The sequence below is a fragment of the Podarcis gaigeae genome (assembly GCF_964106915.1).
Source record: "Podarcis gaigeae genome assembly, chromosome: 6".
Lineage (NCBI taxonomy): Eukaryota > Metazoa > Chordata > Lepidosauria > Squamata > Lacertidae > Podarcis > Podarcis gaigeae.
The window spans coordinates 22229485-22252544 of NC_139682.1; the positions used below are offsets into that span (position 1 = coordinate 22229485).

At 45.7% G+C, this 23060-nt stretch overlaps 1 protein-coding gene across 2 annotated transcripts in view; it reads left to right on the forward strand.

The window, feature by feature from the left end:
• HNF4A (hepatocyte nuclear factor 4 alpha) overlaps positions 1–23060 on the forward strand; it is a 70097-nt gene that overhangs the window by 29533 nt on the left and 17504 nt on the right. The window contains exons 1-3 of one of the 2 annotated variants that reach the window (XM_083746277.1): positions 9816–10050; positions 18065–18239; positions 20729–20823. In XM_083746277.1, coding sequence (XP_083602403.1) covers positions 9930–10050; positions 18065–18239; positions 20729–20823 — 391 coding nt within the window. In that variant the 5' untranslated portion in view covers positions 9816–9929. Of the gene's footprint in view, positions 1–9815; positions 10051–18064; positions 18240–20728; positions 20824–23060 lie in introns of those variants that run through there. The other variant, XM_083746278.1, reaches the window with a different exon arrangement.

Consider the following 23060-nt stretch of genomic DNA (forward strand, 5'->3'; position numbering starts at 1 on the left):
AAGGGGGTGTGTGTGTGTGTGAAAAAGCAGAAGGGACGGTTTGAGATGATTGTGCTGGCGTGATTCTTGTAACTCAGGTACTCCTGCCCAAACTGGCTTACCACATGGGCTAGTAAACAGAAGACTGAATAGCCTCAAATAGGCAGCTTTTGCACATGTACACTTAAACATTCATCTCTACAGAAGCAAGAGAAAATCCAAATGATTTTAAATGCAAGGAAGGCCTCTTTATGGAACATCAGGAGAGACACGAACTTCTCCCAAATGCCTCTGAAGCAGACTCCAACACCCACCTTAGTGAAAAGGGTCAGTTCTCCCACTTTCACATTGCCCATGTAGTTTGCATAGCAAGACTTCAATTAGAAATGGGTTAGTCAACATGGCATCCTCGAGAAGTTATTGGACTCCAGTCAGTCCTAGCCAGCATAGCTAATAGTCAGGGAGGATGGAAGGTGTAGTCTAACAACATCTAGAGGGCACCAAGTTGGCTACCCCTGCATTAGAACATTAAAAGATCCCTGCTGGGTCAAACCAAAGGTCTATGTAATGCAATATTCCTGCTTTCCATAATGGTGAACCAAGTGCCTCAAAGAAGCCCACAAAGCAGAAGTACAAAGACCCCATTCAGTGCTGATGTTGCTCCACAACAGCTGGATATTCAGTGGCAGCATACAGAAGTTCTGTACAGACATTTCCATGGCTCATAGTCATTGGTAGAACTTTCCTCCATGAATTTGTCTTGCCCCTTTTAAAGTGTTGGTGGTAGACAGCATTAAATACTGCATTTTAAAAGCAAGTGAAATGCTTCTTTCTTCTCCCAAGGACGCTTCCTGTGTCCCTCACCCCCAGTTGGGTGACCTGCCATTTCCTATCAGTTAAAAACTGTGTCTGGAAACTGCATACAGTGGTACCTCAGGTTAAGGACTTAATTCGTTCCAGAAGTCTGTTCTTAACCTGAAACTGTTCTTAACCTGAAGCACCACTTTAGCTAATGGGGCCTCCTGCTGCCGCAGCGCCGCTGGAGCACGATTTCTGTTCTCATCCTGAAGCAAAGTTCTTAACCCGAGGTAATATTTCTGGGTTAGTGAAGTCTGTAACCTGAAGCATATGTAACTTGAGGCAACACTGTATATGGTAGTTAAAATTTCAAAAGCTTGAGGAGAGTGCAGGGCCTCCGGAAACAGCTTTGCTCACTCTTCCTACTGAACTGTGAACTTCTTCCGAGGTCACATTCACGCCATACATTTAAAGCACACGACTTCGCCTAAGAACCCTGGGAACTGTAGTTTACTACCACCAGAACCACAGCACTCTTAACAAGCTGCAGTTCCCAAGATTCTTTCTGGGAGGTGACCTAAGCCATGTTCCTGTCCTGTCTCTATTTGGTACCAGAACTTGTAATGTCACTGCACACACCACAACTAAACACAGGCAAGGCTATAGATCAGCAGCCATTTACCCACTCTGTAGAAATGCATTGTTCACATTTCCATCTAGGTTAGAGACAGTGCATGTCTCCCCTGTTGTTATTGTTTTGAGTGGAGAACAAAGGTACAGCTATGTGCTCCCTTCCATAGTATGGGAGCAGAGGATCATGTTCCTGCATCAAACTGCCTCATAGTGCTAAGAAAAGTTAACTGGCTGGTGCCCCACTGCACCTGGTGGTGTGGAAGGCAGGGAGATCAACAGTAGGTGGTGTCAAAGCCAACCAGTTCTAGTTTTGTCTCCCTCCCTGCTGAGTTCTACAAGAGCAACAACTAAGGAAGGGGAATCTGGCAGGCTTTGCCCCCCAATGGACTGGTTCTAAGTAAGAAGGTGAATGGGGAGGGGGGTCACTGAGGACAATCTGAAGTTAGTGGTCACTGTGCCCCCTTCCCACTAATCCAGCAGCCTCCACTTCTGGAAAGTTGCCTGTTCCCTGGAAGCTAGGCTGAAAACACTAGCAATAATACATCTGAGTCATCAGCACTAAAGGAGAAAGGCTAAATATGGCCCTTTGGCAATTTCCAGGTATTTAATCGTTCTGTTCCCCTTAAGAAACGCCCCACCCCGATACCCTTGTGCATACACTTCTTTCGTTTGCTATTTCTAGCATCCTTAATCCTTCCGGAGCTGGTTCCCGCAGACCTTGTAGGGGCGAAGAAGCTATTTTTGCTTTCCTTCGTAAGGAGTTTATTTGAGCAAAAGGCTTGTTTTGCTGAACGGAGCAAAATAGGCCGGAGGTTTACGATATTGTACTAGACACTACGGCAAATCCTGCACATATTTAACTTGATGTCTGTACGCGTTTATCTAATCATAGGGATCACTCTATCCGAGCCCAGATTGAGGTGGAAGATCCCTCAATGGGGCTGCTAAAGCTCTTTCTCCCCTTCCCTGACCATCTCGTACTCCATTGTTCCTTTCTATCAAGCAAATGAATTATTGGCTTAGCAGGCTCCTAGCTGTAGGGGAAATAACCTGGCCGTGTTATTTCAAGGAGCAACCTTTATGTCCTTGATAGTCACCCACCAGATGCCATCACCAACAGAGAGGCAGAAGTCATGATTTGTGCAACCATGGTGCGCTGCAATTGCACCAACCACAGTGGCCAGGTGGTCCAGGTCAGAAGGCCTTCAAGCAGTTCTCTCACTGAGTGAAGTGAGGTTACAAGGAACCAGGCAGAGGGCCTTCTCGGTATTAGCGCCTCCCTGTGGAACGCCCTCCCACCAGATGTCAAAAAGATAAACCTTTAGAATACAGTGGTACCTTGGGTTAAGAACTTAATTCATTCCAGAGGCCCGTTGTTAGCCTGAAACTGTTCTTAACCTGAAGCACCACTTTAGCTAATGGAGCCTCCCGCTGCTGCCATGCCACCGTCGCACGACTTCTGTTCTCAACCTGAAGCAGAGGTAATATTAACCCGAGGTACTATTTCTGAGTTAGCGGAGTCTGTAACCTGAAGTGTCTGTAACCTGAAGCGTCTGTAACCTGAGGTAGCACTGTAGATCTGAAGGCAGTCCTGTATAGGGAAGTTTTTAATGTTCAATGTTTTGTGGTGTTTTTATATTTTTCTGGAAGCCCCCCAGAGTGGCTGGGGCAACCCAGTCAGATGGGTGGCATATAAATAATAAAGTTGTTGTTGTTGTTGTTGTGAACTTCTAGAGACAGCATATGCCCCTGAATATCAGCTCCTGGAGAGAAGAAGTAGGAAGGAGCGTCTGATCCAGCAAGGCTCTTATCTTCTCAGTGAGGTCACATGGATGGGTGGAACACACGGACGCAGGAACTTCCTAACTGTGCAATAGTCTTGCATACTCATTAAGTGCACATAGAGTGCGTGGTATTAAAATGATCCATGTAAATAGCCATCGGAAAGCATTGGTTTGTTCCAAATGACCTGCATTCTCAGGGGCCATGCAGTGCTATTCTGTTTAATTTCCCCCACAAGGAAGATAGTAATTCTCAACCAGGCCTCTCAGTATTGCTGCTTTTAGTTTAGGAACTACATTCAAGAAATATGTGGCCGTGGTATGAGTGTAGCTTATGTTTGTGCTTTGTGTGAGGTTCCCATGGGCAGTCTGCGCTCCATTGTTTGTCTGTTTCCTTCGCTGGCGTATTCTGCAACATGCCATTGTCACAATAGTAGTGCTTTCGTGGTGGATTTATACTAGACCGCCAACACATCATTCTGCTTTATTGGTGGTTTTGTGATGCTCCCCCAATGATCAAGGGAGTGCAGTGACTCCCTTATGAAGACAGGTTGCAGTGATTGGGACATTTTCGTTTGGAGAAAAGGCAAGGTGACATGACAGAACTTTATAAAAGTTTGTGCGGCATGGAGAAACTGGACGTGGGGAAGCTTTTCCTCCCTCTCTCATAACACTAGAACTCATGGGCATCCAACAGAGATGAATGTTAGAAGATTCAGGACAGGGAAAAGAAATCACTTTTCCAGGTAGTGCATATACAATGGAACTCAGTTCCCCAGGACACAGTGATGATGAGCACATCCTGGATGGCTTTAAAAGAAGCTGAGACAAATTCATGGAGGAGAGGGCTATTTATGGCTGTGCTCTGCCTCATCCACAGTTGGGGGAAGCAATGCTTTCGAAAACCAGCTGCCAAAAACCACAGGAGCAGAGAGTGCTCTTGTGCTTGAATCTTGCTCACTGGTTCCCCACAGGCATCTGGTTGGCCACTGTGAGAATAGGATGCTGGACTAGATGGGCAATTGGTCTGATCCAGCAGGATCTTCTTATGTTCTTAATGTTTCTGCATTGTTGCTGTCTGGAGGGGCACTCTTGTACTATGGCCCAACGAAAATGTGGGGGGCGGATAATAACAGAACATTTGTGTGAAGTTATGGAACATGCACTGGTTGGAAACCAAGCTGCTTATCCCTTGTGGTACTTTTGTGCATAAACAGTGTTGAAAGTAGGTTTGCCTAGAACAGGGGTAAAGGTAAAGGTAAAGGTAAAGGTAAAGGGACCCCTGACCATTAGGTCCAGTTGTGACCCACTCTGGGGTTGCAGCGCTCATCTCGCTTTATTGGCTGGGGGAGCCGGGGTACAGCTTCCGGGTCATGTGGCCAGCATGACTATGCAGCTTCTAGCGAACCAGAGCAGCACACAGAAACACCGTTTACCTTCCCGCCAGAGCGGTACCTATTTATCTACTTGCACTTTGACGTGCTTTCGAACTGCTAGGTTGGCAGGAGCAGGGACCAAGCAACAGGAGCTCACCCTGTCGCGGGGATTCAAACCGCCGACCTTCTGATCGGCAAGTCCTAGGCTCTGTGGTTTAACCCACAGTGCCACCCGTGTCCCTTAGACAGGGGTAGTCAACCTTTTTATACCTACCACCCACTAATGCACCTTTCTGGATGGTAAAATTTCCTTACCGCTCACCAGTGCTTGATGGAAGGATTCAGCTTGCGCCTTACAACACCCTACCGCCCACCTAGATTCCTGAAACGCCCACTAGTGGGCGGTAGGGACCAGGTTGACAGCCCCTGGCCTAGAACCTTCCAAATGGCACCATGAGCAGAAGTATTCTTGAATGCCCAATAAAAAGGATGTCTGGGGGTGGGAGGACCCTCACCTTGAATCATAGGCTTCCTGTTCTCACTGAAAACCATGAGCTACTTCATCCAGCCCATGGTTTGGATCCAGATTACATTAGTTGCCCATAGTTCTCACGGAAATCAACAGGGCCTAAGTCTTGATTAACCTGTCCCCTCGATCTCAGTTGTGGCTAACTGAAAGCAACTCACTTAGTTTGGATGCATCCAATATATCACTACACACAAGTGCTATGCAAACACATTTTCTTCAAATGGTGAGACTTTTAAGGGTTCGAGGGCTACCTAGGCTTGGTTTCCTTTGGACACATGACCCAGAAGCTGTACGCCGGCTCCCTCGGCCAGTAAAGTGAGATGAGTGCCGCAACCCCAGGGTCGTCCACGACTGGACCTAACAGTCAGGGGTCCTTTACCTTTTTACTGGAGAGCCACTGGCATGTTGTGTTACCTTATTGGCCCAAGTATAAGCCACACATCCCCCCCTCCAAATTCAGACCCTGAAAAGTTAAAGTGCGGCTTACTGTGTATTCGAGACCTTATGCTACTGGAAAAGCGGCACAGCTTCCCCCCCCCCCCCCGGAAGCAGCCTGGGTATTGTCTTTTTTTCTTTTACCCTTCAATTGTAAAGGGGCCATTTATTTGCAGGTGTGGCTTATATTCAGGCCAATACGATATATGGTTTACTTACACATAGATAGAGGTTGAGAATAGGTAGAGGTTTGCAGCATAATGTCTCAGACCTGACCCCACCAGATTTCTAGGTGGGGCTTTGTTCCCTAAAAATGTGTCACGGTTCCAGACCAACCAACTTGTATTTCAAACAGATGTAGGTAGTAGAATCTCTCCATTTAGTATATGGCTGCTTTTTCAGATTCTTTCACTGCCCCCTCCCCAATCTCAGGGCCGCTGCCACTTGTCCTGCCATGTTCTTCATTTGAGTTCTGTGTTGGTAACTGGGGGGCTGTTAGGTTGGAGAATACCCCTTGGGAAACCAGATTTATCCAAGGATTTAAATCAGTGGCTGGTTTACCTAGCAAAGAGTTGCTGAAAACTAGTTCAGGGTCATTAATTTATTCCATGGAAACTAAATCATAAAAATGGTTGCAAAAAAATAAACAAAACTGCCATAATCATTAATTATTACTGGCTTTTCAGTGCAATTCAGCTGATGCTGTTAAACAATAAATTGATTTACAGTTATTAATCTGTGATGGTTACACAACAGAATTTCCAGTGGGTCATAAAAGTCCTCCCCAGTTGAGGCCACTGAAAACCAACTCACTGCATATAATGATATCTCTCCAAGCTTGAGATGAAAACAAGTAGCAGAGAAAGGGCAATTAATTCTGGGGTTCCCTCCATACTTGCTAATCAGAAACTTGTGCACAAGGCCAGTCAGCTGTGTGAAGAAACTGTGAATGCCTTTAATGGGACTTTGGATCGCTCTAACTAAAATATATGTACTGTACTTTTCCATCTATAAGATGCCCCCATGTATAAGACGCTTCCTATTTTGGGGGACTGAAATTTCGGAAAATAAGGGGTGATGGAAAACAGTACTGTATTTTTCGCCCTATAGGATGCACTTTTTCCCCTCCAAAAATGAAGGGGAAATGTGTGTGCGTCCTACGGGGCGAATGCAGGCTTTCGCTGAAGCCTGGAGAGCGAGAGGGGTCGGTGCGCACCGACCCCTCTCACTCTCCAGGCTTCAGGAAGCTATCCGCAAGCCTTGGGAGCTCCGCGGGAGTTCCCGTCAGGTTCCCAAGGCTTGCGGATAGCAGCCTGCATCCCGAAGCCTGGGGCGCACTGCACAGCGCACCCCGGGCTTCGGGCAGATATCGGGCAGCCCCACAAGCTCGGGGGACAGCGGGGAGGCGGAGCGCCGCCATCCCGCTGTTCCCCGGCCTGGTTTGGAGGCTGGCGCTGGGAAAAGCGGGCTTCTCCCCAGCGCCAGCCCCACAAGCTTGGGGGACAGATATCCGCAAGCCTGGGGAGACCAGCGCAACTTCCCGCCGGGCTCCCTAGGCTTGCAGATAGCATCCTGTTCCCGGGGCTGGGGTAGGGGGAAGCTCGGGAATCCCCCGCCCCAGCCCCGCGCCTGGGGGGGAAATAAATTCCTCCCCCCCAAAAAACTAGGTGCGTCCTATGGGCTGGTGCGCCCTATGGGGCGAAAAATACGGTAAGTTGCGTTTTTTTTGTGGAGGATTGCTCAGAGTTGTTGAGCTTTTTTTGGGGGGGGGGTATTACCGAGGTTTGCTGAGCTTTTTTTAGGGTGGGGAATGCCGAAAATCGCTCACCCACACACATTTCAAAATCTGCCTCCCATCTGTCCCCTCGTCGGCCCGACCAATTGCCGCAGCGTCGGCCAATCAACACCACCCATTGAGGCCGCAACCAATAACACACACAATAGTTGCTGACAGCCGCAGCAGCAACCAATCAAACATCCACCCTATGCACTACCCATGTATAAGACGGCCCCCACTTTTTTGAATGATTTTTAAGGAAACAAACCTTGTCTTATACATGGGAATGTATGGTAGATTGATTTGAGTGGTGCAGACTCTGAGAGAAATTTTATTTATTTAAAATCATTTATATACCACTTAATTATTATTTTTTTGGTTAGGACAACATCTCTACATTGTGTACTGTCTAGAAAACAAACACTATGATAGGAATTTAACGTAGTGCAAAGGAGATTGCTCTGTCAGTGCAAGAGGAATCCTGTTGCACTAGTGGAGGTCCTAGTGGCATCAGTTAGTTAAATCCAGCCCATAATAATTAAAATATTTAAAAAGCACAACTAAAACAGAAAAACAGTATAAAAACACATAAAAGCAAATAAAGCATAAATATAGACGATCCAAACATGTAAAACAGGGTCTCGTCTTATGAGTCTGAGAAAGAACATGTACAAATCTAGTAGTTGTTGATTCTGCCCCAAATGCAGGAATAAGCACTTGAATGTCAAATCAATGATGCATAGGCAGCATAATATCCACAAACATTAAATGGGGCATAAAGGCATACCCTCCAACTTTCTCCAATGAAAATAGGGACATCCTATTCCATAAGGATAATATTACTATTTATACCCCACACATCTTACTGGGTTGTCCCAGCCACTCTGGGCGGCTTCCAACATATATAAAAACATAATAAAACATTAAACATTAAAAAAACAACCTACCCTATACAGGTTTGCCTTCAGATGGCTCAGGGATTGGATGACATTATACCCTCCAACATTTTTTCAATGAAAACAGGGACATCCTAAGGAAAAGCGGGACATTCCGGAATCAAATCAGAAACCAGGACGACTTCTCTAAAACAGGGACTTCTCTCTAAAACAGGGACACTTGGAGGGTCTGTAAAGGCTACTTTTGGTACACTTGCAGAAGAGGTTCATGGTTTGATAGTGATCAAGCCAAATAGCCAAAGGTCTTATTCATTTGCTTTTCACAATCAATGCAGTGATTATGCTTCTGAAGTGAGCAATGGTGCAGATAGGTAATATTACAGAACAATTATTTGCATCCAGATCGTCCTAGTCCAATACCGCACTGCATGGGCTTTCTAGTTTCTTTTGGCATAACCTGCCCCCCACCCCAATATTCAAAACCTGTGTTTCCCTGCATGATAGAAAACACATGTTCGTATGTAGACAACTCAACTTCTGTGCATATTTATTGGAATCTGAATCGGCTGTTAATTGGTTGGAGTAAAAGTGCAGGTGTCTGCACTGTACCTGCCAAGGCTATTAGCAGTCAGGTTGAGGAGGGTGGATAGAATTTCAATTAGGAAAATGGCACAGGGGGGAGCGCTAAGCAGAGCCCCCTCCCCAGCACTGCTGCTCCAAGCCTCTCGCAGGAGCTTCCAAGCTTCTAAAAAAGACATTGAGCAATCCGATCGTAGATTTTGAGTGTCACATGCCATTTGGCCCAAATGCTAAACAGTACCTGTGGGAGGGGACTACAAGGAAGATCTTACTTGTCCAAGCGAAGTATCATCACATGATGGAATATGGAGAGGACCCACTTTGACATTTCAGGGCTCGCTTGGCCCTGAAAGATGTGTGGTAAAAAAATGCCATGGGGTGGGAGTTGTTTACAGTGAAGTCACAGCCTGTAAAACATCGTTTTATAGGGAAGTAAAACGAAAGGCCCGTGTATGACAGAGCAGGAATTACAATTCTGCCGACCTTCACCAAACAGAGAGACAACAGGGCGTGAGAGAAGAAAGAGTTAGATTGGTGAAATGGCGGCAAGCTAGGAATAGAGAAATCGGTGCTTTTTTAATATTCCAGATCCGTTCGTCCAATTCTTTGGCACGTTAACTATAAGTAAGGTAATCCCTGGGCTTTTTCCCCAGCCGGAACTCAGTTCTGGCACCTCTCAGGTAGAGGTGCCATTATAAAAGAACAAGAGAGGTGTTTGTGGCGAGTTCTGGCACCTCTTTTTCTAGAAAAATAGCACTGGGTAATCCTAACAGCTGGGCATGAGGTACAGAAGACCCTGAGAAAGGTTGGCATAGATCACTTGCATACCTATTACACCTGTCTCAAACCTGAACAGCATTGTGCCGTTGACTAATAAGAAATAATAAACAAAATTGAAGTGAGAGAGGAAGACAGAAGGAGCTGAGCAGAGCAGTCCGCACCAGTGAGATGATTAAAGATTAACCCCCCTTGCCTCCTGCCTCCACCCCTCTGGGTTGTATAGGCCTTGAAGCTCAGCAGATCCTTTCAGAGAAATATTTGAAATAAAGGCCAACAGATAGGGGACGCCGGCAAAATCAGTTGGAGAGGTTGAGGGGCCAATAACCTCTGGCTGCGGAATCACTGCAATCTGGCCTGTGTTTGCTGATGATAATGCGCCTTTCCAAAGCCCTGATAGACATGGAGATGGCAGATTATAGTGCGGCTTTAGACCCGGCATACACAACTCTGGAGTTTGAGAACATGCAAGTCTTGGCAATAGGCAACGGTAAGTCCGACTCGGAACTTTGCTCTTCTCTGTTAAATTTTGGGCAAGGGACAGCTGACCTTCAGAGGCGCATTTGCAAACAGGCAGCGGCGGCCAGATGGTGTGGAGGCTTCACTGCATGTCTGTTTCCTTGTTGTCCCAAGGAAAACCTTCCCTGTCGGCGGAGGCTCTTCTCCAGGCTCCCTGCCTGTTTATGGCAAGATTTTGTTTGACCAGTGCTCCGCTTAGCTCGAACCGGGTGACTTTTCCAGGGATGGGTGCGGCGTAGAAATCTTGTAGAGTATTACGGGTTTTCTCCCACATGACATATCTGTCAGAGGAAGGCATAGAAAGAACCCCAGAAGGTTGCATGAATAGTGAGCATATAGAGGGAAGGGAACAAAGCAGAGAGCTAGGTCATTGCTCCGGAGTGTAGGACCCAAACCAAGAGGTTTAAATTCTGAGAAAAAATATAATTTAGAATCGGAAAGAACTTGGCAGCGGGGCTCCTGCATCGGCATCCCTTCCAACTCGTGTCTGTGATTGTCTCCTGAAGGGATTGGCTTCGAAGGGATGTGATTAGATAATGCAGTATAGTTTTCCTGCCTAGAGGCACTTCTGCGGTACAAGGACTCATTAGGAACAGAATTTGTCTTTATGCCAAATACATTGCTTCATGTTGCCAGTGCAGGGGGGCAATTTGAATGGGGGGGGATTTGAGAGTGAGTTATTAATAGGTAATGGCCTTTTAGGCTTCCTCCACATGAATAGGTGTTCACTTTTTGAATAAAATGTCCCGGGGGGAGGGGGCACCAGGATTTTAGAGATGCTTAGGTGGGGCATGGCCAAAAAAAGGTTGGGAACCACTGACTTAGAGGGATACTGGTTCAGAATTCAGGAAGGATTGGAAAAGATCTGCTACTTCAATCCTATGCACACAAACCGGGGAGTAAGCCCCACAGAACACATTAGAACTTAATTGCAAGTACATTTACACAGAAGTGTGCTATAGAGATGGGCCACTGTGTGCTTATTTCACATAATAATATTTGCTGTTTACAGTATATCCAGCGCTTTTTGAGAGGCCAAAGAGCTCATCCTTAGAGCAGCGCTGCACCGTTGGCCCAGATTATTATTCCCATATTGCAGGTAGCAGGGCTGGAGCTAATAAACATTGTCTGGCTGAAGTGCACCTAATGATTTTGTGGCCGAGGCCAAATTTGATCCAGAAACTTCCTTCCTCACGGATCAAATGCGTAAGATACCTCACAAATTCCTGGATTACCTTGTCAAGTGTGTATGTAGCCTTTTGGGGTGTTTTGCCAGTCACATTTCGCGGTGGAAAATGCCAGTGTGTGCATAGACTGTGAGGCCAAAATAATACTGTAGCCTTGCAGCTTTTCAAACTGCAAACAGCTTCAGCATGTTTTATAGCAAGAAATGAAGAAGTACTGCAGGCTGACATTTCTGCTTCCTTCAGCTGCTTTAGCCCATAGGAGTCATTAGCTTATTCCACTCCTAAAACGTTTGGGGATTTGTTTTTGTTCACAAGACCCAAGATTTGTGTTTTGGCATGTTTACTCGTGGATTCTCTAAACAGGCTAATGGCTAATCTTAGTGTAATTCAGAAGCATGCCTTACATTGATTCTGAAATTCAGAACGATATCTTCTCTACTCAAATTTTCTTAATACGGACACCTATTAGGTCTTTACTGAGTGATTTTACAAGGAGAAAGGGTTTCATACTTCGCACTTGTCATTATTTAATAAGCACAATACCAATTCTCTGAATATGCATACAGGTCTCCTCTATAGTGCGTGCATTGAATATTTGCCTGGTTGTCTGGGTTTTTTTTAACACTTTATTTTTGATTGCCTTAACACTGGGAAGGTGGCAATATTATCATGGATTTTTTATTTTATTTTTTATTTTTACTTCTGAGGGTGGAATATTAATACTTGAAATGTACAATAATATATCATAGCCTTGGAATATAACCCAACCCTGTTTGGGGCAACAACATTATACTGGAGCATCTTTCCCCCCAGTTGCTGTGTGAAATTTAATTGCCATGAGCCAATTCAAACCTGTACATAATACTGTGGGATATTGTAAAATGGGATGAGCTACTTGTGCCCCTCCAGAGCTTGCTGGACTCCAACTCCCATCAGCCCCAGCCTGCATGGCGAATGGTCTGGGATGATGGGAGTTGTAGTTTAGCAGCGCCTGAAGGGTCACGGGTTCTTCACACCTGTGTTAAACCAATGGCAGAAGAAGAAGAAAGCTGGGGGTGGAGGGAGGGAGAGAAAAAGAGAGGGGGGAGAAGGAGCGTTGTTGTTAGTGGGGGAGAAGAAGAGGAGGAAGTGGGTGGGTGCAGTGCCGGATTTACATATAAGCTAAACAAGCTATAGCTTTGGGCCCCACTCTCTTGGGGCCCCACAAAAAAAATTAAAAGGAAAAGAAACTGGATGTACAGTTCCAAAATATAAGATAAAAAACAAATAAAATAAAACCTACACACAGCAACAGTGTTTTGTGTTGTATAGGCTCCTATTTGATATGTGCAAATGGCTTTAGATACCTATTAGGTCCATAAATTATCATATAGCATATATTCAACACAAAAAACAGCTACAATTTGTTGTTGACAAAGGACAGCTGGACATATAAAGGGCCCCATTACCTTCAGTAGCTGAGGGCCTCATCAAACCTAAATCTGGCCCTGGGTGGTGTGGCAGTGGCATAACCAGCAGTGCAGAATCCCTGTGCCAGCCCTGCCTATCCCCTTCCTGGGATCTTGATCCTCACACTTCCTATTTGTTCCCCACCCCTGTTGCAGGATCTGAGTTGAAAGGGACCACAGAGCTCATGAAGGCAAACCCCCATTCAATGCAAGAACTACAATGCAGGATGCACCTATGGTGTCCCTGACAGGTGTCCATCTAGCCTCTGATTAAACAGAGAGCACACCACTGCCTGAGGCTGTTTCACTGCCAACCATGTCTGCCGGTTAGGAAGTTTCTCAAAATACTTACTTACTTAGACAATATCATATATATCACTTATATTTTAGGAGGTGGGAGAACCTCCAAGCAGTTTACAATGCATTTTAAAGGCATCATATACAAACAAAGTACTTTTATGTTTCGCAGAAAATTACTGTCCTGCAGTTTCCACTCAGCGATAACCAACAGGGTTTTCTTAGTTTGGGTGTCTTAGCCATTTCTAAATGCTTCCTCTAAAACCCAGCAGAGAAAGCTGCTGTATGATAAATTATGCAATCCTAGCAAAATTCCAATGTAGGCAAAGACATGCCACCCATCCTTTAAAACAACAACAACAGAGCTTTGCACTCTCTTTTAAATTAAATACTAAATTTTCTCTTCTTGTCCTATGCCCCTAATTTTCAACATTTTTATATTTTCCAAAATTCTGCATTCCTAACCCTTGCCCTTATTGTCATATTACAAGCTAATGGTGTACAACCAGTAAGGGTGGGGGAGAAACTTGTTTTTCTGCAAACCTACCTAATTTGCACACAAACCAAAAGACATCCTGTCCTTTGAAATTCACACTTTTTTGTGTTTTGAGATGCTGTCCTCTGTGTGTACAGAATTGCATATATAAGGGGAAAGCATATATTAGTTAAAATAACATATTAAAATGCATTATATTGCAGAAAAAATATTGCAGAGATTTGGAGAAATATGTACAGGAGTTTTGGGAATTATTTTTTTTTACAAAAAGTGAGAGAAACTGAACTTGACTGACTTGTCCATCTGTAGTGATGGAAAAAAACTGTGCTTTAAGGACTGTGTGCAGACTAGCTTTTCAGACAACTAAAAGCAGTCATACAGTGAGCTTCTATTTCGTATGTTCATTTCCCACACCCAGGAAGCATGAAGCACAAGAGCGTGGTCTCTGGTTAAACTTTGCAGGTTTCTCCAAAATACATTTTGGCATTTGGGTGTGACTGTCAGAGGCCGCTTTTGCAAGGTGGCTACGGTAAAGAAATCAGTCCTCTCCTCACCCACAGACCTCCACCCACCATGGAGCTAGTTGTTGTTGTTGTTGTTACAGCTGCTGCTGTGCTTCCAAGATTCCTGCACTGATCAGCTGGATTAGGTGGCATCCAAGGTCCCTTCCCAATTCCAAAATTCTACGAAGTTGTGTTTTTAAGAATAGGAAAGCAGTGCAGCACAAACCTTCTCTTTCTTGCAGTAATGCACCAACAACCAGGGAGCTTGCTCACTTGTTTGTTTCTGAACTTTCTTTCAGAAGTGAACTTGATTCTAGTTATTTTCGACCTCCCCACCCCACCCCTCTGCCATCCCTCTCAGTTATGTGGATTCCCCACCCCCCCAGGAAACTGATGTAATTAGAAGCAACAAAGTACCTTGTGACATCGGCAAGCAGATTTACTGTGACATAAACTTTTGAGGACTGTGAGATCTGCTTCATTAGAAGCACAAAGAGAAGTGTGCATGTGTGTTTGAGTATGTTGGAGCTCTAAAACAAGATTAATACGGTTTCCAGTCACAACAGCAACGGCCGCAAGCACTGTTCAGATTCATTGCAGGCTGGAATTAAGAATTAGGATGAAAATGAATTTGTTGTTGTTGTTGTTTAGTCGTTTAGTTGTGTCTGACTCTTCGTGATCCCATGGACCAGAGCACGCCAGACACTCCTGTCTTCCACTGCCTCCCGCAGTTTGGTCAAACTCATGCTGGTAGCTTCGAGAACACTGTCCAACCATCTCATCCTCTGTCGTCCCCTTCTCCTTGTGCCCTCCATCTTTCCCAACATCAGGGTCTTTCCCAGGGAGTCTTCTCTTCTCTTGAGGGGCCAAAGTATTGGAGCCTCAGCTTCACGATCTGTCCTTCCAGTGAGCACTTCCAGTGAGCACTATTCATGAAAATGAATAGGCCTCCTTTTCTTCCTGACACATCCAGATGGTGCTCCCTCTTCATTGCTTTGGGGGCCACCTGCTCCCGTATCATAGAATAAACGAATCTTAGAATTGTCGAGTTGGAAGGGATCCCGAAGGTCATCTAGTCCAACCCCCTGCAGTGAAGCAATATGAATCTCCTTGCACTCTTAAATCTTCTGAGGATGTTCTGACTGCTTCATGTGGCACTACAACAAGCCATATTTCTCTAGACTTTGTAAGGAAGACTCCAGTAACATCTTAGAAATATAAATAATAAAACAGCTCTGATCAAGCTAGCAAGGCTGGATCAAGACCCAAGCCTTGAGGAAAGTGGCTCCCAACGTTCTTCAGAAATGATTTTCCAAGAACAGCCTAAGTCAGGGTGGGCAGAAGATATATTGGGATCTACAAGTAGATCGGACGCAGGTGGCGCTGTGGGTTAAAGCCTCAGCGCCTAGGACTTGCCGATCGAAAGGTCGGCGGTTCGAATCCCTGCGGCGGGGTGCGCTCCCGCTGCTCGGTCCCAGCGCCTGCCAACCTAGCAGTTCGAAAGCACCTCCGGGTGCAAGTAGATAAATAGGGACCGCTTACCAGCGGGAAGGTAAACGGCGTTTCCGTGTGCGGCTCTGGCTCGCCAGAGCAGCGATGTCACGCTGGCCACGTGACCCGGAAGTGTCTCCGGACAGCGCTGGCCCCTGGCCTCTTGAGTGAGATGGGCGCACAACCCCAGAGTCTGTCAAGACTGGCCCCTACGGGCAGGGGTACCTTTACCTTTACCTTTACAAGTAGATCTCCAGGTAGTTTGCAGCAGGCTGGCAGGAATTTCTGTCAATCAGTCCCAATTCTAACAACAACAAAACGATGCGCACACTCTAAATTAGGCTGCTGGGATGAACAAAGCTTGGGGTAACTAGGAATGGGTTTTTGTGTGAGATCAGCTTAGTTCCAGTACTTACAACAAATCCTTTGCTCAGGGACTACTCAGGGGCTCTAAGTCCCACTAGACTGAAGTCTGTCTTTTCCTGGCTTAACTTATCCGGCAGAAGCCTGAAAACTTCCCATCAGCAAATAGCTCATATCTTAACCTCTTTCAGCCTAGAAAACTAAGCCTCGTTGTAAATTCTTTGAGAGAAGGGGTTTTTTGGGGGGAGGTGGGGGGGGGGGGTGGAATCGCCACAGTACCAAGTATCTCAACTAATTCATATAACGCATCACAACGGGCAATTGATATTGTTATGGCAGCAAGCTCTCAAGTTGTACAAAGCTGCTGTTCAGGCGAGAAGTTAGTTTTGTGGCCCTCGCAAGCTTGCTTCCCTATCAGAAATGTTGGTCCAGTAACAGAAATCATTTGAACCATTTCAGAGCCTCCTTTGACCCCTGCAATGTTTGTCGGATAAAAATAAGGACCCTGGTTGTTATGCATTACATGAAGACATAACTTTTTCCTGTAGATTGCCATGGAGTGGCGAGATTGTAAAAAACTTTAATTTCAAAATGTGCAGCTTCCTGTCACCTAGAAGACATGTTTATTTAACATTTAGATATCATATTTTTAAATATTATGTTTCATACAAATAAATACAACATGCATTATATGCTAGCAAAACAATAAAATGGCACAAAGCTGTGCGTGTTTGTTTTGTGGGGTAGTGTCTTGGAAATAGAGGAAATGTTATGATTTATTATACAAACCTCTTTATCTTTCTGTATTTTCCTGGTAAAAAGGTAAAGGTACCAGTACTGTATTATTAGATTACTTGGTGCAATCAGTTTCTTAATTTCTAGATTAAAGAGTTCAGATGTAATGGAGCTGGCTATCAGGATTTCAGTTTTGCCAGCTAAACCCTCCCTAACCTCCTCTGTTGCCTGCCGTCTTCAATTGCATCTTCACCATCCTGATGCTTATTGGTAAACAGGTGTAAAATTGCAAGAGCTGTTGTGGGTGGGGAGACAGGCAAATATCCCACCCCGCACACAAGCAGCTAGGGCCGCCTCCCCTTTCCATGCCACAGGGATGGCGTCACAACCTATTGATACTAGATCAGCAGGAGCTCAAGAACAGTAGTCAAGGGGAAATGAATGGGTTTTGAATCTTCTGGAAGAGCCCAATATGCCATAACAAACCTGTACAGAAAGGAGTGAGTGTTGGGTTAGCCATCATAATGGAACTGCCAACTCAAAGCTAGTGAGAAGTATTGGTCCCAAAAGGAGTAAATTATTGGGAGTATTGGCACTCGTGTGTATCTAGCACCACCAGTATATGTGGTGTTTTTCAGTGCTGAATAAAAATAAAAGGGCCCTGCCCCAAGGACCTTACAGTCATAGGTTTTGACAGTGAGAGAGACAATTAGGGGAAGGGAAGAAGGACAGAGGCAAAGATAAGAGGACTAATATGAAATGTCCATATTGCAGGGATTCAGTTGATCTGATTCCTTGATTTGTTCCCATAGATCAGTGGCTCTCAAAGGGTGTGTTGTGCCACACTGGTGTGGCAAGAGAGGATGGCATGTGCGGCAGGAAGAGTGAACACAATCAATATTATATTTTGGGTAGCAGCATTGCTTTGTATTTTCTGGATGTCCCACGATCATATTATAAAGTAGTTGCATTCTATGTTATAAATCAAGCACTGCTAGGAGTTGATTCTTTTTGTTTTCCAATGCATTTCTCATCAATTAAAAATTAGGTGCGGCGCAAGCAAATTTTTATTCTGAAAGTGTGGCCCAGAGAAAAAAAAAGGTTTGAGAACCACTGCCATGGATACTGAATTGAAATTTTATTTATGCGTTGTTACAGCATTGCTTTTCGTTTGGTTTGCTGCCTGATATTATCGTATTGATTTTTGGTATTGTTGTATTTATTTTGGTATGCTATGGGCTTCCCTTTGGAAGGAAAAGGGGGCTGCAAAGATTGAACTTGGATTAAGATGTCACCTCTGCCGGAGCTCATCAAGCAGCCCAAGGCAAGTTGCTCTGTCAGCCTGAACCGCCTGCCCACTTGGGATAATAATGCTTTGTAGGGCCTGCCCTTGTAATTTCCTGCTTTGATCTGAACCCATTCCCAATTGTTTCACAGTTGCCCTCCCTGTCTCCCCTTTGAACAGACACCTCCCCTTCTGAAGCAGCAAACCTCAATGCGTCCAACAGCATCGGGGCCAGTGCGTTGTGTGCCATTTGCGGAGATCGTGCAACGGGGAAACACTATGGGGCCTCCAGCTGTGACGGCTGCAAAGGGTTTTTCAGGAGAAGCGTCAGAAAGAATCACATGTATTCCTGCAGGTAAAGGGGGGATGGCGGGGGCAGCGGATAGATCCTTAAAATATGTGAGACAGCCCAGCTTGGGTTGACAGGTTATAACCTAGGGAATGAGAATTTATCTATAAGTGCTACAAGGAACTGGAAGGCAAGAGACAGAGCAATCCCACACGTTTCCTTGGAAAAAAGGGCTCATCCAGACTTCTTTTTGTGGTGTATTTCTAGGCGCTTTAAAGCACTGTGTCCTAGTGTTCTTGTTTTTTGCCATTGCGCTTTCCCTGTGAAAAAACACTCTCTACTGCTGAACTGGAGCAGACAGAAATCTACAGAAACTTGAATTGCCATTTGTTCCGATTCAGTGTTAAAGAGCAGGTTTTCACGGGTAAAGTGTCAGGGCAAAAAAAGCGACCAGACAGTAAAGCAGAGACCTGTCAGTATGTGTGGATGCAGCACTGCAGCCTTAATTCCTGGTGTTCATGCCCAGTTGCCCCCTCTGTCCTTTATTCCCACTTCTCTCTTCTTTGCAGTAGAAGGTAGTGGAGTCCTGCTCATTAGGGCAGGAGAAAAAAGAGGAAGATGGCTGAAAGGACTGGTGAAGAATAGAGGCAGTAGCAGCTGGATCTACATTACCTCTCACTTTCTCCAAACATTTAAAGGGACAGGCTCATTCCTTAGGTTATAACCTGTCCTACTTGACCTTACTGTTTTTTCTCCCTGCCTGTCCTCTATCCAACACATGCTGCTTTTTGTACATGTGTTGAGCACTCCACAAAATTGCAGCGGAGGAATCGCTTCAGAGTCAGGGCTTGCCCATACTTCTGCTTGTCCTGTGCTTTCTAGACCTGGGTCCAAGCAGTTTTGCCTTCACCCTGCCGTTTTCTCCCAGAAAACCCTCTTGTTAGCGCTAAATCAGAGCAAGTATCAATCAGGAGAAAACCCAGTTAATTGATTCCTTGATAAGCAGCAGTTTTCCCCAGGGGGAAAGCAGCAGGGAAAGCAGACGTGTAGGTGATTCCTAAGTCCTGGTAACTCTTGGTCTAGTAAGTTTCATGCTTTGGAGCAGGGATTGTCTCAGTATTTTTGCACATGTGATAAGATCCAATTCAGTGGGTAATGGCCACTTACCATACTTCCTCAGTGACCGGTGCTTGTGGCCCGGCTGCTCGGATGCTGACACGCCATTTTGAGTGCTGCACGTCTCCCTCAGCCGCCATTGGAGGCTCACAGCTTCCCGCCAAACCCGCTGATTCAAATGAGCAAAACTGCAGTGGCCTTAGGGGACGTGTGGCTTGATGAACAGACCTGAGGGAGGCAGGCTTCACTCAGGTCTGCTCGGCAACTGTAATTCCTGGCCGACCCTCCCCTCCTCATCCAGTCAGCCAGGAGTGTCACCCACCCTTCTCCCTCCCTTCATTCCAGTTGTTTGGTGCTTTAACCAATTCCTTTTCAGCTAGGAGGGCTTCGCTGTGGTCTTTTGACGGTCTTCATATTTGGGGTCAGGAAGGAATTTCCCCTGCACTTCCCTTTTTCCCCTGTGGCGACAATAACAGGGTACCCCATTAGAGGGGTCTGGCGGGAAGTCTCTGTCCAAAAAGCCAGTTGCATAGGGCTAGTGGGCCATAGAGCTTCCCTCAGCATTTGGGGCCCATCCACTTAAACTTGCGTTTTGGAATGGATCAACCCCCAAATAAACCCTGTCCTGTCTCAGACCCAGCAGCTGGGGGCGGGGGGCTGAGAGGGATACACGCCCAGTGCCTCTGCCAAGACTCCCTATATCTGAAATCAATAAAGTTATGACCATTTTCAATCCCAGACGGTTGTCTTCTCCATTTATTTTATCCCTCCCTTTTTGCTGTGAGTGTGGGGGGCAGGCCCTCTACGGGCACGCAATATCTGATTTTAGCAAGGCACAGCCACGGAACAATGAGAAAAGTTCTCAGCTCCAGGGGAATTAATCAGTACAGGGTATGACACGGGTAGCGCTGTGGGTTAAACCACAGAGCCTAGGGCTTGCCGATCAGAAGGTCGGCAGTTCGAATCCCCTTGACGGAGTGAGCTCCCGTTGCTCGGTCCCTGCTCCTGCCAACCTAGCAGTTCGAAAGCACGTCAAAGTGCTAGTAGATAAATAGGAACCACTCCAGCAGGAAGGTAAACGGGGTTTCCGTGTGCTGCTCTGGTTCGCAGAAACGGCTTAGTCATGCTGGCCACATGACCTAGAAGCTGTACACCGGCTCCCTTGGCCAATAAAGCAAGATGAGCGCCACAACTCCAGAGTCGGCCACAACTGGACCTAATGGTCAGGGGTCCCTTTATGATCAAAATTCAGTTCAAGCCAAAGTGTTGATGAGCCCAGAGTTACTATAGTTTTCCTGCTTATTCATTCCTTGGGTTGCTGATCAGTACTTGGGCGATTATAGCGCCTAATTCGATTCACCCTCTTAAGACTCTGAATGGTGTTTCCCTTTTAAACTCATGATTCTATCTCCTTTCTCTCTCCACCCCACCCCTACCAGGTTTAACAGGCAGTGTGTTGTAGACAAGGACAAAAGAAACCAATGTCGATACTGCAGGCTAAAGAAATGTTTTCGAGCAGGAATGAAGAAAGAAGGTGAGGTCTCTTTGTGTGTCACTGACTGCAGCTTCCCTCTTATTGTGTGCCCAAACTGTAGGCAGCGTAGTCTGTAAACCAGCCATGTAGGCCACTGGGTTATGAAACAAATGCCTACTCCTTTGCCTACACGTCTTTGCAGTCCCACACCTGCTTAACTTCTGCAGTGCTGCAGCACCAGGTGTTCTCAGACCATTTGCTGTGCCAGCTGCTGCTCAGTTTTCAACAAAGCCTGAAGGCAGGAGAGCAGTTTTTCTCCTTGATGCTACACTAGCATTTGACCTATTCAACAACTATTGATCAGCAAATGAATAGTTTTCTTCAGGGGTGGGGAAACCTATTTCCCTGCTCACAACCATCATCCAGCATATTACAAACTGAGCCTCCAAACCAACTGAGACAATAACACCCATGCCAGTTCGCACCTGAAGGGATTGTTATGCAATTCCAATAGAAGCTCCCCAAATCACTGTTTCAACCTTTGTCAACTTCTGAGGATTAGAGGTGGGGAGCATGCAATATTTTGGGATATATATCAACTCAGTTCTCGAGAGGAAGTGGACTATTGTGAGAATTACTAATATGGTGCAGAAGAAGTGGTTTGAATATTTGATATCTACTATACAAAAAGTTCCAAGTATAATTTTTCATTATTTATTAAATTTTTAATACTGCCCTTCATCTGAAGATCACAGTGCGGTTCACAACAGATTAGGAATGGAAGAAAGAAACTACTTCTTCACACAGTGCATAGTTCAAATGTAGAATTTGCTCCCACGAAATGCAATGAAGTCCATCTTAGATGCTTTAAAAGGACGACTCTATGCTTCTTCCTGGGGATGCGGGTGGCGCTGTGGGTTAAACCAGAGAGCCTAGGACTTGCCGATCAGAAGGTTGGCAGGTTCGAATCCCCACGACGGGCTGAACTCCCATTGCTCGGTCCCTGCTCCTGCCAACCCAGCAGTTCGAAAGCACGTCAAAGTGCAAGCAGTTAAATAGGTAGCACTCCGGCGGGAAGGTAAACAGCGTTTCCGTGCGCTGCTCTGGTTCACCAGAAGCGGCTTAGTCATGCTGGCCACATGACCCGGAAACTGTAAGCCGGCTCCCTCGGCCAATAAAGCGAGATGAGTGCCGCAACCCCAGAGTCGGCCACGACTGGACCTAATGGTCAGGGGTCTCTTTACCTTTATGCTTCTTCCTACCAACCATTGTGGAGCAATAGTAGGAGACTGCTGTTCCTCGCATGTCCTCCCTGTGGCCTCACCAAAGACATTTGGTTGCCCGCTACAAGAAACAGGATGCTGAACTAGTTAGTCTTCGGTCTGCCCCAACAGGGCTCTTTTTATTTTGTTATGATTCTGGCCCAAACGCACCTGATAAAGGGGGCTCCGTCTTGCAAAAGCTTATGCCGTAATAAATACGTTAGTTCTTTCACAAGCCACAAGGTACTTTTTTTTGGCACAGTTTTTGTGCTTTAGATTGGGCCCCAGTCCATAAATGGTTCGGCTGGAATAAATCTGTCTTGTCTTAAAGGTGCCAGGAGGCTCTCTTGTCACTTTTGCTGCAACAGACTAATGTCATTAACCCCAAACCCTGGAGATTCATGTTCCTTCCACAACATTAGTTATTATAGTTGCATCAGTGGGTTCGAGCATTACTGTGGTTTGTGCAAAGGACTGGGGAATTTTCTCTTTTCTCTCTGGAGTGCCTACTCAACTTGTATTTGCCTGTTAATATTCAATAGAAGTTACATTAGGTCCGTGACCAGCTAAATACTGAGTAAACATTCAGAATACATCATGCCGTGACAGAGCTGCGTGGATCCCGATAACGCATGGCGTAACCTTGAGTGCCTCTGTTAACAGCCGCTGACTGCAGGGTTTTAATTTCAGCACAGCCTCATTATAGCCGTATTATCAAGCAGAATGATATGACTAGGAAATAAATCTGGAGAGGCACAGGTGTAACAGTAACAATCAGATATTGTTTGATATCTCCATTAATTGTGGAGTTATCATAGGGGATAGTTTAGGCAACTCCATGACTCGGCAAACTTGGCTAACCTCCCAGGAAGTCGCAAGTGGACTACGTGTCTTAAAAGATCCTAGAACACAGTTCCCCGGTGCGCTTAAAATGATCAAAACATTTTGGAACACTTACAAAGGAAGTGGTGCTTGGAGTTTATTGATTTAGGAAAGAAAGCCAACTATGGTCACATCCACATTTAAAGAACATGG